The 15,996-nt window shown below is 50.2% G+C and overlaps 1 protein-coding gene across 1 annotated transcript in view; it reads left to right on the top strand.

Moving 5' to 3' along the window:
• Window positions 1-15,996, top strand: part of PPP2R5D (protein phosphatase 2 regulatory subunit B'delta) — a 46,035-nt gene that overhangs the window by 2,050 nt on the left and 27,989 nt on the right. The window contains exons 2-6 of the mRNA XM_084624888.1: window positions 725-811; window positions 11,458-11,647; window positions 13,445-13,644; window positions 14,101-14,211; window positions 15,449-15,541. Of these exons, the coding sequence (XP_084481014.1) occupies window positions 725-811; window positions 11,458-11,647; window positions 13,445-13,644; window positions 14,101-14,211; window positions 15,449-15,541 (681 nt within the window). The remainder of the gene's footprint in view (window positions 1-724; window positions 812-11,457; window positions 11,648-13,444; window positions 13,645-14,100; window positions 14,212-15,448; window positions 15,542-15,996) is intronic.

The raw sequence follows: 15,996 nt of genomic DNA, 5'->3' as shown, positions 1-15,996 counted from the left end.
TGGCATTGCATTCCCCATCATCCATCTGTGGTGGGCCATGGACAGGCCCCAGGTCTTCTGAGGGAATCTTTGGGAGTGTGATAGCATTCTTGTAGCCTGATTCTGTTTGGGAGGTTAACTGCCAGCTTTCCACACTGCAGGGGGTGGGTTACCGAGTCAAATTGGCTGGGAAGAGGATATGATGTATGTAATGGTTGGACAGTTGGGATGCCCCAGCCTTAGTTGGGTGCAGAGTTCTCCAATGTGAAGGGGAGGAAGTATCTCTGGGAGCCCCCATTTTAAGAACATGGATCATTGCTGGGGTGGTGTCTCCGTGGCAGTCTGTGAAAGAGTGAAGCAGATATAGGCAATATCTACACTGCCCTGCCGTTCAGACTGTGGGAGTGTGAATAGCAGTGCCTTGTGCACTGAAGTACTGCGCTATAGCTCTTCTGTGTGGATGTAGCAGGTGCAAATTAAGAGGTTCCTAGTTCGCCTTAACGTAGCCCTGTTTGAAGAGGACTATGTTAAAGTGAACTAGGAACCTTTTAGTTTGCCCCCGCAAAGTCCATGCAGGGGATTTATAGGGCAGCACTTTGGTGCACAAGACACTGCTCTTTGCACCCCTGTGGTCTGAACAGTGGGGCAGTGTAGCCAAGCCCACAGAAACTTGTGTCTAACTGAACAGAATTAAATCTTTTCCAAGCCCAGTGCAACTGAATATGCTCTCTTCTCATTGTCCCAGGAGCCTCCAAAGTCTGCTAAAAGCACCACAAAGCCCAGCAGCAGCAGTGGTGGTGGGAAGGATGGCGGGGCAGAGAATTCAGAGGAGGTAAGGCATTCATCTTGCAAAGCATCACACCTATACAACTCTCTCTTGTATGGCATCTTTCTTTCAAATTGTCTCTTCAACAGCTTTTCTGAATAAGGAACTTAATGCGCTTAAACGTGGTAGTGAATGTCAAAGGTAAAGAGAGGCTGATTGAGGTGGGAAGGTAGTTGGAAAAGACAGAGGGTGAGAACTGAACCCTGTGGCGCTCTGTAGAAATAGAGACTTGAGGGGGAGCGCAGTTAGATATGCCAGAGCCACCTATGCAGATGGGCTAGATTACACTAGTGAAGCCTGCATTGAGAGCAAGGACAGTGGAGAGGAGAAGACATAGCTAGCAGAAAGAAGGAAGCCTGAATGGAACAGAAGTTTCCTTGGCATGGTCCAAAATGTTATTAAGAGGTGAACTGAGTGGTGGAAGAGAGCTTGCAGTTTGCCTGGGGGAGAGAGGCAAGAGCTGGGATAAATTGACATTGGAGTTCAATTAAGCATGGGGAGAAGAGTGGTGGATTTGAGAGATATGGAGAAGGTACTAGAGGAAGTTTGAGTTTCTCACTATTGTAACACCTTTACTGGCAGCAGGGGAAGATCTAACATATGCAAACACACATTCTATATTAAAAGTGCTACTCAGAGCGTCCTTTGCCCTGGGTGCTGGTGCTGCTAAGAAAGACACATCTGGAGTAGTGTCAATACAGAGTAACTTGCTATAACAAATAATGTAGCATATTAACACACAGTGTTTCTGGAATGAGCAGGAACTCAGGCAGATATGAATGTTTTGGTAAGACTGATCTCATTCGGTGTTCAAACAGTGTGGTTGTCTTGGGCTCTGGAGATAGAGATTCAGCCTCCAGGAAGCATTTTACTTGCCGTCTAAGGAGGCATGCTTATTTTTTCCATTAATTTACTTTTTCAGGCAAGACTCTCCCCACTTCCATCTCAATCTAATACAGTCTGATTAGGAGAGTGTGTGCTTAAGTCTTTGCTATGTGCTGTTCTTGAGAAAATTGAAATGTGTTGTACTATAGCTCTAGCCTGGGAATTAGAGGTTGTTAACTTGTTTAAAGTTAGAGAGAGGAGGAAGGGTAAAAAGTCAGCAATTCAGTGGGGCAGTATGTCATCAAAACAGAGTATTAATTTATAAGCTTCCCCACCCCCAAAGATAAACACATTAAATTTATAAACGGCTCAAGCAACATCTGTACTGATAGTAGTTGTTCTTTCTGAAGACCCCGTGTTACCACTTATTATGCCTAAACGAAGGTGTAATTGAAACAGAGTCTGAAGCTGGAGTAGTCTGAAGCTGGGAGCCTTGGGGACTCCCATTTAGTGATCCGTGGACTCCACTCCATTTTAGTCTCAGCCTGTTGGTCCCCACTCCTTTCCCATGCTGGATTTTCCCCCTTTTTTGGTGTGTTCAGTTTTAAAAATAATTTCCCACCTTAGTTCCTCCTGGCTAGAAGGAAGCAAGGGGACACCAACACCAGTCACATGAGTTAATCATTGCCTCTTGTACAGCAGTCTTGATCCTTGGATCCCACAGTGCTGTACAGAAGAACACAAGTCTCATGTCTTCAAACACAAAGGTGGCCATCAACAATCGGAAGCAACCAAATTAATATTGAGCAGTTCCCCAGTCAGGTTGGTGAGAAGCTGCAGTCCTGCATTCCTAGGACCAAGTGATGAAGTATGAGAGCATAAATAGCATCGCTCGCAAGCTTCCTTCAGTGACCCAAAATGGCAAATAATGTTGGTTGCTACGGATGTAGAAGAAACCTAGAATGGTTTTAAAAAAACAACAAAACAAACCCCAAACAACCACCCCGCTCCTTGTTGAGGTAGAACGTCAGCTCTCTTTTGGTGATACAGCCAGGAGGAGGGAGAAGCCAGCTCTACAATGTGCTCTCTACTGTGTGTTTCTTCTCCTTCTTTCCCATTAGGGTTACCTGTAAGGCTCTGTTCAAGGCTGTTCTTCCTCTTGTGCTCTCTCCCCCTTAGTGGTGGACCGCTCTGTTATGGAATGGATGAGTACATCCATTCTTGCCACGTAACCATTTTTTTTCTTAATTTGGATTAAATTCTTCCAGGAGACAAAGTGACTAATCGTAATGCTCAGAAACATTCATACAGAACTATCAGCAGACATACTTGTAAGTCAGCAATCCATCACATGTTGTTACTACCTGAATATTTGGAGGATGGATTAGTTGGTGAATGGAACAAGAGACGTGCATTGTGTGTGATCCTTTTTGTGGAAGGCAAAAGAGAGTTTGGGTTAGTGATGCATCCATGAATGTGTTTGAGGGGTAAGGCGTGTAGGCTGAAGTTGGACTGGATTCGAATGTTGCCCTAACTGGGGATTTCATAGTTTGTCACTGATTGCTTTGAGAGAGGTGAGGTTGCTCAGGTGCATTTCTTAAGAGAAGTTTTGTTTCCTCTGGGGGGTTTTTTGGTGGGGGGGGAGAGAGTTTTCCTGTTTTGAAGTTATCAATAGATATTTAAATGAGTACTGTATAGAGCAAGAGGGCAACCCTGCTCCAGCACATCTCCCTGTTCCCTCCCACCACATCACAGGAAGAAGCAGGCGACTTGCAGCCAAACTTGCCTCTCAAACAGAGTTTCAAATTCTGCTTCCAGAACAAAGCACTTTTCCAATGGGCTAAGGCTCTCCATAGAGAAGCCCTGCTCTGGCAGACTTTACAGGTGCAGCAGATTGGGACTTCTTTCTGTGAATTTTAGCAGGTCTACAGGCGGGTGAGGCGATAAATCAGAGTGAGTGTGAAGCAGGTGAGGGGCTGGGCAGCAGGCTTGGGAACCTGCAGTAAGCCCTTAGTTTCAGCACTTTGATGCCTGTGCTGTAAGCTAGTGGTGAATTCCGCTATTGTGGACGAGCAAATAAAAATACCATGCAAGCCAATCATGGATCTGTACTGGAGAAAGGAAACCTTTAAATCCATGCGCGAGTGCAGAGACCCGCCAGCCCTTCAAAACATTCAGCAATGCCAGTGATGGGGGAAAGCGGAGGATGCAGGATTAATGCCTATAAGATGTACACTCATTTCTACCTGGTCAAGAGGTCCCTGAGCTAAGGTGAAAGTATCAACGGTCAAGTGGCAGCAGCATCTCGTAGCTAGGCACGGGGCTTTTAAGGTACCTACTTTGCTCCAGAAGAGAAGTTACCAGTGCTAGGAATCTCAGGAGTAAATCTGTGGAGATGGGGGAGAAAGGGACCTCTGGGGAAGTGGTTTCCTTAAGAAACTGGATGATAATGGAAGAAGTGTCAGTGTAGATCTTGGAGGAGGAGATGCTGCTGCAAATCATTTCAGTATTAGCTGGGGGAATGAGGAGGAGGAGAGTTACTCATCTCTAGCCAGAGAGAGACTGGGAGGGGCAGGTGAAGTGGGTGGGTGGAAGAGAGTTAATGGCCTGGAAGAGGGAGTGAGGCTTGCCAGCACATGGGGAGGGAGGAAGGGTGGAGAAGTTGCTCTGCAGTCTGGAAAGTGGATCAGGAGAGGCAGGGATGAGACTCCCAACTCATGGGGGATAGGGACATGCCTGTTGTTCTTTGAGTTGCTGTCTCATGGGCAGCATTTCTTGGGACTTGTCACTTCAGTATACTGGGATGTCTGCAGGTGATTGAACTAGGGTTGCTTCAGGTGTGGGGAGGTGTATTTTAATAGAGGCAGTTGGCTAGAGGCGGTAGAAGAGACACTTACATGTATCGGCTCCAGGGGCTGGAGAAGAAGAGTCAGCAAAGAAGGGGCTGACAGCAAATCTGGGCTGAAAAGCCTGGTGAGCTTAGGAGCTTGAGACAGCAGTGAGGCAGGACTGTGAGGCAGCGGAGAGAGCATTCAGCCACAAATAGGAGTGGCTGGAATATGTGAGAGCACAGAGAGGAGAACCTGTGAGCTCAAGGGTATGTGTGGAAGAATGACACACAGGCTCTGGGAGTCCAGGATGAAGAGTAGGTCAAGGGCCTGGGGCTTATCTGAGGACACAGCGAAGTCCCCAGGGAGGAGGAGGAGAGTGTCTGGCTATGGGGAGGAAGAGTCTGTGAGAGTGGAGAACCAGAACTTAGCTTTGGTAGTGGCTGGCATGTCCTCTGGGCCTGAGCAAGGGGGCTGCTCCAGGAGGAGGTAGCTTCCACACTCCTTGTGCATCAAATGTTGACATTAGTTTTTAAAGCAGCCTCTTTCAGAGGGGAATAGTGTAGCAGCCTCCCTGAGCTGCCTTGCCTTGGCATAGTGTGAAGGCGTCTAAGTCTGTCTTATCCGGATAGGAGATGAGTGCCCAGCCTCATTCTTCTCAGAGACCAGCCAGCCGCTGAGCAGTGTTAATCTGGAGAGAAGGGCTTTTAAGGTGGACATCTCTGTGCATTAAGTGACAAGCTTTCAGCTTCAGTGATCCATTTATGTCTGCTGCATTTTCAAGGCTAGAAACTCTTTAGAAGAAAATGCAAAATCGTCTTCTGAGTTTGCATTTCTCCCCTCGCCCAGTCAGGAGTGGGTGGGGGACCCCAATGGGCTGGCTCTGCCAGCAAACCTGTGGGACAACAAACCTACCACGGGTAGTGCGTGATGAGAGTAAGAAGTCCGCCTGGTACCAGTTTCCACTAAAATCTTTCGGAGCACAGCAGTGTGAAGGAATAATTATAAACCCCCCATCCCTAGCCTGAGCTGGGAGTGTACAGAGCCCCTCCCTGTGCAGAGAGGAGTTCTGTGTTATCAGGATTTCTCTGTTGGGCTTTTCTCTAGCCAGCAAATCTTCGCTATTCTTTTGACTCTCCAGCTGTTAAAACTTTACACAGTGCTTCCGTCCGTCTACAGCAGCTATTCAAGGCTCTTCAAAAACAGGAGTAGTAAAGTACCAAGGCCCTTCCCAGACTCCCAGTGAAGTGCCTGCAGCCAGACCCTGTTAGTATGCAGCGTGGTCTCTGAGCTGGTAGAGTTCCCTGTCACCTCTCCAGGTGAGAAGGGGGGACCAGGAGAAGGGAGATCTCATCAGTTTCAGATGTCTTTTGAAAGTATTGTTTCCTGCCATGCTTCCTGCAGGGTGTTTCCAGGTTTAAGGCCATCTGAGTTCCTCCTTGTTTCTGGCTGTAACGTCTCTCCCTCAGGCTGGCCCGTCCTGTGGACTCTCTGCCTTTTCTTTTGCCCTGTGCGAAGGGCATAAACTAGCTCGGAGAGCTCCCTTCTTTTTAAGTTCCTTAGCGGTGTTTGAACAAACCTGTCAGTTGCTAAGGATATTCCAAAGGCTGAATAGTCAGGGGAGGAACAGAACTTTGAGACTCTAGAAAGTGTCCAGTGGAAATCCTGCCAAATGGAGTCAGTGGCCTAAGGCATCAAATGAGAGATCAATATTCAGGAATACCCTAGTACTGGAATAGCATCCCCAGTAGCTTCATAGCACCTGTTGCAAGTGTCTTATCTCCAGCCTTCATCATTACATGGGCCAGCTCACCTCCCACAAGCAAACAAGCAGCCACTGAGACAGCTACAGCAATGGCCTATGTGGAAATCTGTTAGGAAAGTAACATTTTCACTGACTTGAAATGTAATTTATCAGGTAGGAGTGAAGGGGAAGTGCTGGTGTCTTGTGAGCCGCCACTGGCCTACATGAGCATCCTGTTTAGTAATTCTTTCCCCTGCCCACTCACCCCATGTGTCCGCTACGACTCCCCTGCACCACTGAGTGCCTGGGAAGGCCTCTTTGGCGAGACCTCTGTTCTTCGCCCTCTTCCTTGCTAAACGGCTCAGCCTCTCCTTGCTGAACACCTCCTGTGCCTTGTGTGGATCATCTCTTCTCTGCTGCTGGCTTACCTCTGCCCTGCAACACACTGACATTGTCAGGAAGTCTAGCCAGCTTGTGCTGTGTGCCCACCTGGCATCTGTCCCTCCCTCCCTCAGGCTCAGTCTTCAAGGGCCTCTCTAACCTTTAATCCTCTGGCATGTCCCCTGCACCCTTCCCTTCTGCTACTCCCACTATCTCCGACACCCATTCCTCTCTCTCTCTCTCTCTCATAGGATTTGTTTTCTTGAGCAGTCAGGTGTGCCCTGGTCTCCAAACCTTCCTTTTACCTCTACCTGCATCTCATCTCCCTCCTCCCCTTTGCTCCAAGCTTCTGGAGGATGCAGGTGATTCCTGTCTCTGCAGTTATTCTTTCAGGATCTCCTTTTGGCTACTTCTCCACCATGTTTCTCTTCCATCTACATCTTATTCCTAGGATTTCATCTGCTATGGGGGAGGGAGGTCAGTTACCGCCTTTGCCCCGATGACTCTCAGATCTTCCTTGTTCAGCCTTGCACCCAAGTGCCTCTAAAATCTTTCCCTGGATGTCCTGCTGTTAGCTCTTCTTCGTTCCCCTTGTCCTTTCTCCAGCACTTCCTCTGTCACCCACCTCTCCTCTCCCTGTAGCTAGGTTGCCAGCCCTCACTCAGGAATCTCCTATAACCAGGCTGGAAAGGATGGGTTTTAAGAGCCTTTGTGCTCTGGTCATCTCCCACTCCAGTTACTGCCATTGCTTCCTCGTGGGTGCCTGCTTTCCACCTACATTGCTGACATCCCACTGCTCTGATCATGTCAGTCCCCCAGCTCCCTCCATTAGTTTCCTTTCTCCTTCCACTAAAACTCATGGTCCCTGTTCTGCACAACTCTACCTTGTCCTGCATCTCTGCTGTCATTTCATCCTGCTTCACTGCTCCCCACAAACTTCTTGCATACCTGCCCCCTTTGTATCCTCCCTTCTCATGGCTGAGCTGTGGAAATGGTGTATCCTCGCTCTTCTCTTTTCTCTTTCTTCAGGCTATCCCTCCCTGTGCCAAGTGCACCCCTCTAAACCTCATTCTTGAAAGGTCTTTTGACATTAATCCACCAAAGAAACAAGTCTGAAAAAGAGTTGCCACACCGTTTCTGAGCTGAGCCTTTCTCTGCATGGGCAGCGCCATACACATCTGCTCTGTGGTGCGTGAGAGCTGCTTGGACAGCCGTGCTCTGTGCATTGCCAGACAGCCCCCAATATATGAGAGTCCAGTGGCAAGTTAACATTAGGCCTGCGTTCTCTGTGCTCATTGCATAGCTGTCCCAGGCAGACCAGTCTCCATTGCCTTTGAGGGCTGGTTAGTCCCAGGGTTGTGTCCCTGGTGGAGTTCTAAAGCCTGGTGTCCTGTTCTGTGTCAACTTCAGGAATCTTGTGTTTTCCATCCCTTGCTCCCACGCACGGAGACTTAAACTTCACTGTGGAAAGAGGTTAATGATGGGGTACCCCACATCCAGCCTGGCCTGCCTCACACCCTCTGCCCCTTGAGTCCACGTGCTGGGCAGCACCTCTGAGCATCAGGGATGGGGTAGCTTACTGGGGCCTCAGGGGACAAGGACTCACAGGAGAGGCAGAAGTGGTGTGATGGAGGTTTGGTGCGGTGGAGCAGCTCCTCATCCTGGCACATCCTCTGGTGCTATTGCATGTGATGTTGTGCTCGGTAGATACTGTAGATGGCCGGGGTCTCCCTAGGCGGGGGGGCTGGAACAATGTGTATAGTGGGGGGGCTGAGAGCCATTGAACCAAACTGTAAACCCTAGATATGATGGAAACTACTTCAAACCAGGGGGTGCTGCACCACCTTCTGCACCCCTAGTTCCAGCACTTATGTCCCTAGGTGCTTCCAGCAGGCCCTAGTGGAGTAGGGGGCAGAAGATGGAGAGGGGTGTACAGGTGGCTTGCACAGAATGAGGCTCTCAGCTGCAAGGCCGGCCATGGAAGAGGGCACAAAGAGCAAAGCTGCGGAAGAGAGCAGTGTCTGGGTTGGGCAGAGTGAGGCCAAGTAGGCAATGACTGTACAGCATGGAGGAATGGCTGCTGGCTCGGGGGCAGTTCCTTTGCTCTCACAACAAAGGAGCAGAACAAAGCAGGTTTTAGATTGACCCGGTCTCCATCCCATTCTGTCTCTGGAGCATTCGCCTTGGTATCCAGGCCGCTCTGTACCACCTTTTGGGCTCCTTCTCCAAGTCCCTTCACACTGTCTCCCCAGCTACCATCTCATGGTTCTAAGGGGTTCCTTGTGCTGTCATGCACACAGGACTCTGGCAATAGCTGGGTGATTGCTACTGGTGGCACAGAAAGTTCTCGTGCCCCCTCTCTGACAAGATACAAGAGACATAAACCTAGGCTGTGAGCTCTGCAGCAGAGGCTGCTATCCCGTGGTATGTCTGGACACACCCAGCGAGTGAGTTTTATTTTGCACGGGTGCTGTAAATACAACAGACTGGCCGGGAGGGATGCAGGGATTTGTAGGATGTGCTCAAGAGCAGGGACAACAGAGAAATCTCAGTACTCGAATTACAGGGGGCTGGGCTGGCCTTGCGATGTTTAGGGGCTACCTCACTTGTGCCTGATTCAAAGGCACCGGTGGCGGGGAGGTGTTTTGGCTGCCCTCTTACAAGTGTTCCATTTACCACACATGTCACACACTGTGCCTCTCCCCCGGAGCGGGCGCTGCCAGGGCCAGGCTGGTGACTCAGGCTGGGCAGGGCTGAGTGGCTGCTGTGAGGGTGGGAGTGGGACACAGAGGAGCTGGAGTGGCCACTGCAGTGCCTGCGATTGGGCCAGGGAGAAAGTAGGAACTGCGGGGATCAGGCAGAGACTGAGAGCAGCAGCCTCTGGGGAGAGAGGCACGAATGGCCAGGACCCCTCTTCCCAGCCTGGACCCAGCTGCTCCTCCCCACTCCCCATGCAGGGCACCCACCCTGCCCCCCTTCTATCCCTGACACCCCAACCTCCCCCCGTTCCTCATGCAGGGCACCCACCCTGCCCCCCTTCTATCCCTGACACCCTGACCTCACCCTGCCCCATTCTAGCCCTGACACCTCGACCTCCCGCCGCTCCCCATGCAGGGCACCCACCCTGCCCCCTTGTAGTCCTGACCTCCTCTTGCTCCCCATGCAGAGCACCCAACCCCTTATATCCCTGACCTCCCCTCCACTCTCCATGCAGAGCACCCACCCTGTCCCCTCTATCCCTGACCCCTTCTAGCCCTAACACCCTGACCTTACCCTGCTCCTTCTATCCATGACACCCAGACCTCCCCCCGTTCTCCATGCAGGGCACCCACCCTGCCCGCACTGTCCCTGGCCCCCAACTGTCCCTGCTCCCCTGCAGAGCACCCATTCTGCCTCCTTCTATCCCTGACACCCCGGCCTCCCCCCAGTCCTCATGCAGAGCACCCACCCTGATGCCCCCTCTTCTCCCTGGGGTGGCATTGTTTGGCCCCCCTCGAGTGGAGTCCTGTCCTCCTGCAGGGGTCCAACCCCTGTCTGTGTCCTTCCTCCTCCTGGCTCACCTGGGCTGGGTTCAGTCTGGGATGTGGGGGGTGGCGGCGAGCCCAGTGTTGGGAGCAAGACAGTGAGAGAAAGCACCCCACAAACAACTGTGGGGGTGACCAGACAGGTTGCTTTTATGCAGTTAGGGCATCAGCATAAGAGCCTGAGGTTGGAGTTGGAGTAAAGGCATACAGAGGCATACAGAGGGCCTGATCCTGACACAAGTAGTCCTTACCCACCCAGTCCCCTCACTGCAGTCAGTGGCAATACTCAGGTGAGGAAGAGTTTTCAGGATTGGGCTCAGGAATAGAAAAATGAGGAAAATGCATTCCAGGGTCAGGTGCATGTAAATGAGGGCAGAACCTGGACCACAGTGGGCCAGATTTTCCTAAAAGATAAGCTCTTAAATGAAGTGTCCAGAGTCCCATTGAGCACTCCTGGGTTCTGAGCTCTTTGGAAAATCTGGTCCCTTCCCTTAGGTGCTTCAATGGTAGGGGTTGGGCACTGGCTCTTGGAAAATCTGGGCCAGAATATTCATCAGGAGGGGAAACCCATTGCACTCTTTTTGACGTTTGTTTTGTGACATCAAAAATGTGGACACTTCAGAACTGAAATAACCCACACCCCGTCAGCTGGTGGGGGAAATGAGTTACAAAAGTTTATGCAAGCAGGGAGAGGAGACAGAAGAAAGTTAGCTATTAATGACAAGTCAGGGTTGATAAAATACAGAGGGTAGCACGATTTGGTTTCTGACTCCTCCTCCCCCTGCAATTTACACTGCTAGTTTTGATTTTACTGCTAGAAATGTACAAAGGAATGTCAGAAAGAGGCATCCTCCAGATCGTGAATACTGCAGAAATTAATCACTGACTGTAGCTCTGCCTGCAGTTCAGTGTGGGGCAGCTTTAACTCTTTATTTTCTAAATGAATTCAGAATAGATTAATTGGAAAAGTAGGACATGCTGCACTTTAAAATTAGACATGGAAATGTTAAGGGAAAAAGAAGCACTCCAAGATTAGAATTGTCGACTGAATGCTCCCAGCGGCAGATATCAAGAGGGACATTCAACGCAGAATTGACGCAAACTTGCTGTAGTTGCCATGCATACGTGGCATGATTGCTGGACCCTGCCCTGAGTTATTGTGTAGGCCCCCCTGTTTCTTCCCCATAATTCGAGCTGCTAGATTCTTCAGTTCAAGAGGAGGCTGACAGTGTCTTGTCTTGGTAAACAACCTGTGAAACTGTAGCCCACCACATGCTTGTGTATCAGGTTACTAGAGCTGAGATCTGGGGTTCTGGATTGTCCTATTCTCTTCTTGATCTCCCCTGTCAGGTCCAGCAGCAGCAGCCGCCACCACCGACTTCAAATAAGCGCCCCAGTAACAGCACCCCACCACCAACGCAGCTGAATAAGATCAAGTATTCTGGAGGACCCCAGATTGTAAAGAAGGAGCGACGGCACAGCTCCTCCCGCTTCAACCTGAGCAAAAACAGGGAACTGCAAAAGCTCCCTGCACTCAAAGGTAAGGACAGGGGGTTGGACTAGATGACCTCCTGAGGTCCCTTCCAACCCTGATATTCTATGACATGGCAGGTTTGTGGGTGTGTATGTCTGCTAAGTCTCAGGTCTGCCCGGCTCACTGGAACCCGTCTCGAGGCAGAACAGCCACAGTCCAGTCGTCACTTTGGAGACAGCCCAGCAATAGTCATGCTAGCCTTGATGCCTACAGTACCATAGTGAAAGCAGCTGCCACTTCCTCAGCCATTGGGGGCTGAGAGCTTCCAGTGAGGAGCCACAACTGAGGTTCCAGGGTTCCTTGCCCATTGCTGTCTGGCTGCAGCTATGTTCTTACGCTGCTTCAGTCCCCCTCTGGTGATAGGGTAGCTTGTTGTTTGTATTCCCATAGGGCCTAGGGCCCTCCCTGTGCTAGGTGCTGTACAAACACAGAACAAAAAGAGAGTCCCTGCCCCAGGACAAGAGACGACAAATGGGAAGTACAAGCAAACAATGAGACAATACTGGTCGGTGTGATAGGCGGTAGCTGAGCCCTGCAACCACAGTAAGAGCCCTCCCCTTTCAGAGTAAGCAAAAGGAACCCCGTGAGTGTTCTCCCAGTGGGACAGGGGCTCCAGCAGGTCCAGCCACAGCCCTCTCTTTAGCATCAGTGTGCGAGTGCTGCTTCTCCCAGGAGTTTTCAGAGCATTTCCCCTTGGTACTAGGTGTTTACAGAGCTCCTCCCCTGGACTGTGGGGCATATCTACATTCCCCCTTCAAAGGTGGTACAGCTGAGGAGTAGGACAGTCTACGTCCTAACTCTACCCTGGGGTCCAAACCTGGGCCCCTATGCAGCAAAAGGGCCGACCACTCTAGCCTCCACATTCTATCCGGTTGTTCCTCCAGAGCTGCTTCCCAGCCTGGCTCACCTGCTTTCTCAGCTCCCTCTCAACTGGGAACCCCAGTGTAGAGACCACCCAGACCACCTCTTGCTCATCCCTCACCCTGCAGCGGGCTGTTGTACTCTCCAGATCCCGCTGCTTATTGGGGAGCAGGGACCTGCCTTTTATTTCCTGCTTGCTGCCTCGCTCACAGCCACTAGTTGCATGTTCTGAGAAGAACACAGATGCAGGTAAGAGGTGAGTTCAGTTCACGTTGTGACGTGGGACTATCACAGGGCGTGTCTATGTTGCAATCCCAGGGGGTGATTGTGACTCGAGTGGACATACTGAGCTGGCTTTAATCTAACTATCTCAGGGACCAGCGCAGCGAAGTCGTGGCAGTACGTGCTTCAGTGTAGGCTGGCCGAGCCTGCCAGAATCCTGGTAATTAGTCATGGGGCTAGCTCGTGGCAGTCCTGCAGCTAGCTAGATTAAAGCCAGCTCAGTGTGTCTACTTGAGGTGCAGTCACACCCCTTGATAGCCGTATAGACATATCCTAAGAGGAGGTGAAAGCTACACAGACTACAGTAAATGAGAGCCCTCATGTGGACACTCTTATTCCAATATAAGAGAGCCTCTTTTCAGTTTAAATTACATTGCTTGGGAAGCCACTCATATACCAGAATACAAGTGTCTGCTCTGTGTGTGTGTGTATAACTAGATCTGTATAACTGGTAACACTTTCCAGGGTAGACAAAGCCTTAATCTGTCTGCCTCAGTTCCCCATCTGTATAAAGGGGATAACAGCATTTCCCTGCCTCCCGTGAGGATAAATACAGTTACACATTGACGCTCTTGAATACCACAGTACTGGAGGCCGTGTAAGTACCATAGTTAAGAGTTGTTAGCATAGGAGTGGAACGTGCTTTGCTGTCCCTGCCAGATGCTCCTGCTCATGAACGAGAAGAGCTCTTCATACAGAAGCTGCGACAATGCTGTGTTCTCTTTGACTTCATCTCCGACCCGCTCAGTGACTTGAAGTTCAAGGAGGTGAAGCGAGCTGGTCTCAATGAGATGGTGGAGTACATCACGCACAACCGGGATGTCGTCACCGAGGCCATCTACCCTGAAGCTGTCATCATGGTAGGACTAGCAGGGCTATGGCCGGTTTTCTGTGATCACCCCCCAGCAGGTGCCAGGGCAGTCAGGACTGGAAGAGGCTTCTGTCTGCATGCCTAGAAATTGGACGTAGTGAGAGGCATAAATGGGGGCAGCTGGAGAGAGGAAGAACAACTTGCTTGGGAGGAACATGACTGTGACATCTTTAAACCCTTATTAGCCATCCAGAGAATGACTGGGGTGTGTGCGTGAAGGATCGGGGAATAGGTCGGGTATAGGGCAGCGTAAAGCATTTGTCCGCAGCACAGACACCCCTGGAGGTGTTTGACGTCAGCATGGCAGCTGTAACCCTTTGGCCTCCAGAGCGGGAGGTGTTTGGGAACAGTTATAAAGAGCCTCAGCTCTCGGCACTGCAAGAATGTCAGTCCATGGGCCAAAGGGAAGGCGTGGAAAGGTCACTCATCTGCCTTCTCACTTCAGTTTTCAGTGAACCTCTTCCGGACCCTCCCCCCCTCGTCCAATCCAACAGGAGCAGAGTTTGACCCCGAGGAGGATGAACCCACACTAGAAGCTGCCTGGCCACATCTCCAGGTAAGAGAGTCTGCCAGCCTCATCTCCAGGTCATGGTGGGTGAATGGAGTGCAAGGGGCCGCCTGGCCAGGTGACAGACACCAAGAGGTAGGAGTGGGAAGGAAGGTACTGAGTTTTCAAAGCACAGATTTCAAATATCTTCTCTCTGTGGATACTTTTACTTTTCTTTGGGGGTCAGCACAGGAAATGAGGCCTTGGATTCTGCAGCCTCCCAGAAGCGAGTGTTGCTTAGCCCCAGGGATGTTGGTGCGGACTGGGAATGAATGGCTAGTCTAAGGAGCTTAGGGCGTCTTGTGTTTTTGAAGTTAGGACCCTTAGGACTCCCCCCTTTATTTTTTCTCTCTCTCTCAGAAGCCCCAAGCCTCTGCTCCCCTGCCTCTGGCCCAGGAGGGTGAGAGAGAGCTCCCGTGAGAGGAACCAGTGCTGCTGCTGCTTCTTCCCTCTGGCACAAAGCCTGCTGGCCAGGAGCCTCAGGCCCTCCACAGTGGGTGGGGCCTATTAGGTCCCCATAAGAGCCGTACTTGGACACCCAGACCATTTACTTCACACTTTAACCGGCAAAAATAATTATGTGCAAAACTGATAGGGAGCAAACATTTCAGCAGAGACGTGTGAGCACAAACTGGGAGGTGCTCAAGGACTCCCTTCTACATGCACACAGAGCCACTGTTCCTCAGGCATGGACACAGATAGGAATTGAAAACTGAGTAGCATTCTGGGGAAAGGGGGATGTTGTGGAAGCAGCAAAAAAAAAAAAAAAATCAATCAATCTAGGGACAGAGCTCTGAGAGAAGGTTAAGAAAACTTGATCAGATCAGGTTCTGCAAGTACCTACGCACAGAGATGGTATCTGTTAGCAGAGGGCTGTTTGATCTAGCAGACAAAGGCAGAAGATGAGCCAGTGGCTGCAAGCTGAAGTGAGAAATACTCACAGTGGAAATGAGATACAATTTTGTAACCATGTGGGGTAATTACCCGTTGGTGCAGCGTACCTAGGGATGTATGTTGTGTTGGTAAAGGGGGTGCGGCTCGGGTCAGATGCTAACAAAACTCTTCTCAACTGTTAATTATTTCCTGGCACATTAGCGCTGGTGACGCCTGCTGTAACAAGCCACCATTAAAAATCTTTAGCCTTTTACTAATCAGATGGGAAAAGGAACATTGTTACCGCGTGTAAAGCATGAAGAATTAAGTAAAGCTTTTCTTTTTTTAAAAAGCCCCCTCTTGCTCTCCTCAGCTGGTGTACGAATTCTTCCTGCGGTTTCTGGAGTCGCCCGACTTTCAGCCAAATATAGCCAAGAAATACATTGACCAGAAGTTTGTATTGTCAGTAAGTAGTTCCAGCTTCCCCCCACCTCAGACCCCTGTGAAGGGGTGCTTAGCAGGCACCCTGCATATCACTACCCAAGCAGCCCCCATAGCTTCCTCAGAGAGGATGGGTAATAGGCTCAGTTCAGAGAAGGACAACAAAAATGATTAGGGGTATGGAACTGGTGCCAGATGAGGGGAGATTAGTAAGACTGGGACTTTTCAGCTTGAAAAAGAAATGACTAAGGGGGGATATGATAGAGAACTATAAAATCATGACTGGTGTGGAGAAAGTAAATGAGGAAGTGTTGTTTACTCCTCAAAACACAAGAACTAGGGGTCACCGAATGAAATTAATAGGCAGCAGGTTTAAAACAAACAAAGGAAGTATTTTTTTTCACACAACGCACAGTCAACCTGTGGAACTCTTTGCCAGAGGATGTTGTGAAGGCCAAGACTTAACAGGGTTCAAAAAAG

The sequence above is a fragment of the Lepidochelys olivacea genome, assembly GCF_965140295.1.
Source record: "Lepidochelys olivacea isolate rLepOli2 genome assembly, chromosome: 3".
Taxonomy (NCBI): Eukaryota; Metazoa; Chordata; order Testudines; family Cheloniidae; genus Lepidochelys; species Lepidochelys olivacea.
This window is presented reverse-complemented; position numbering and strand designations above follow the sequence as displayed.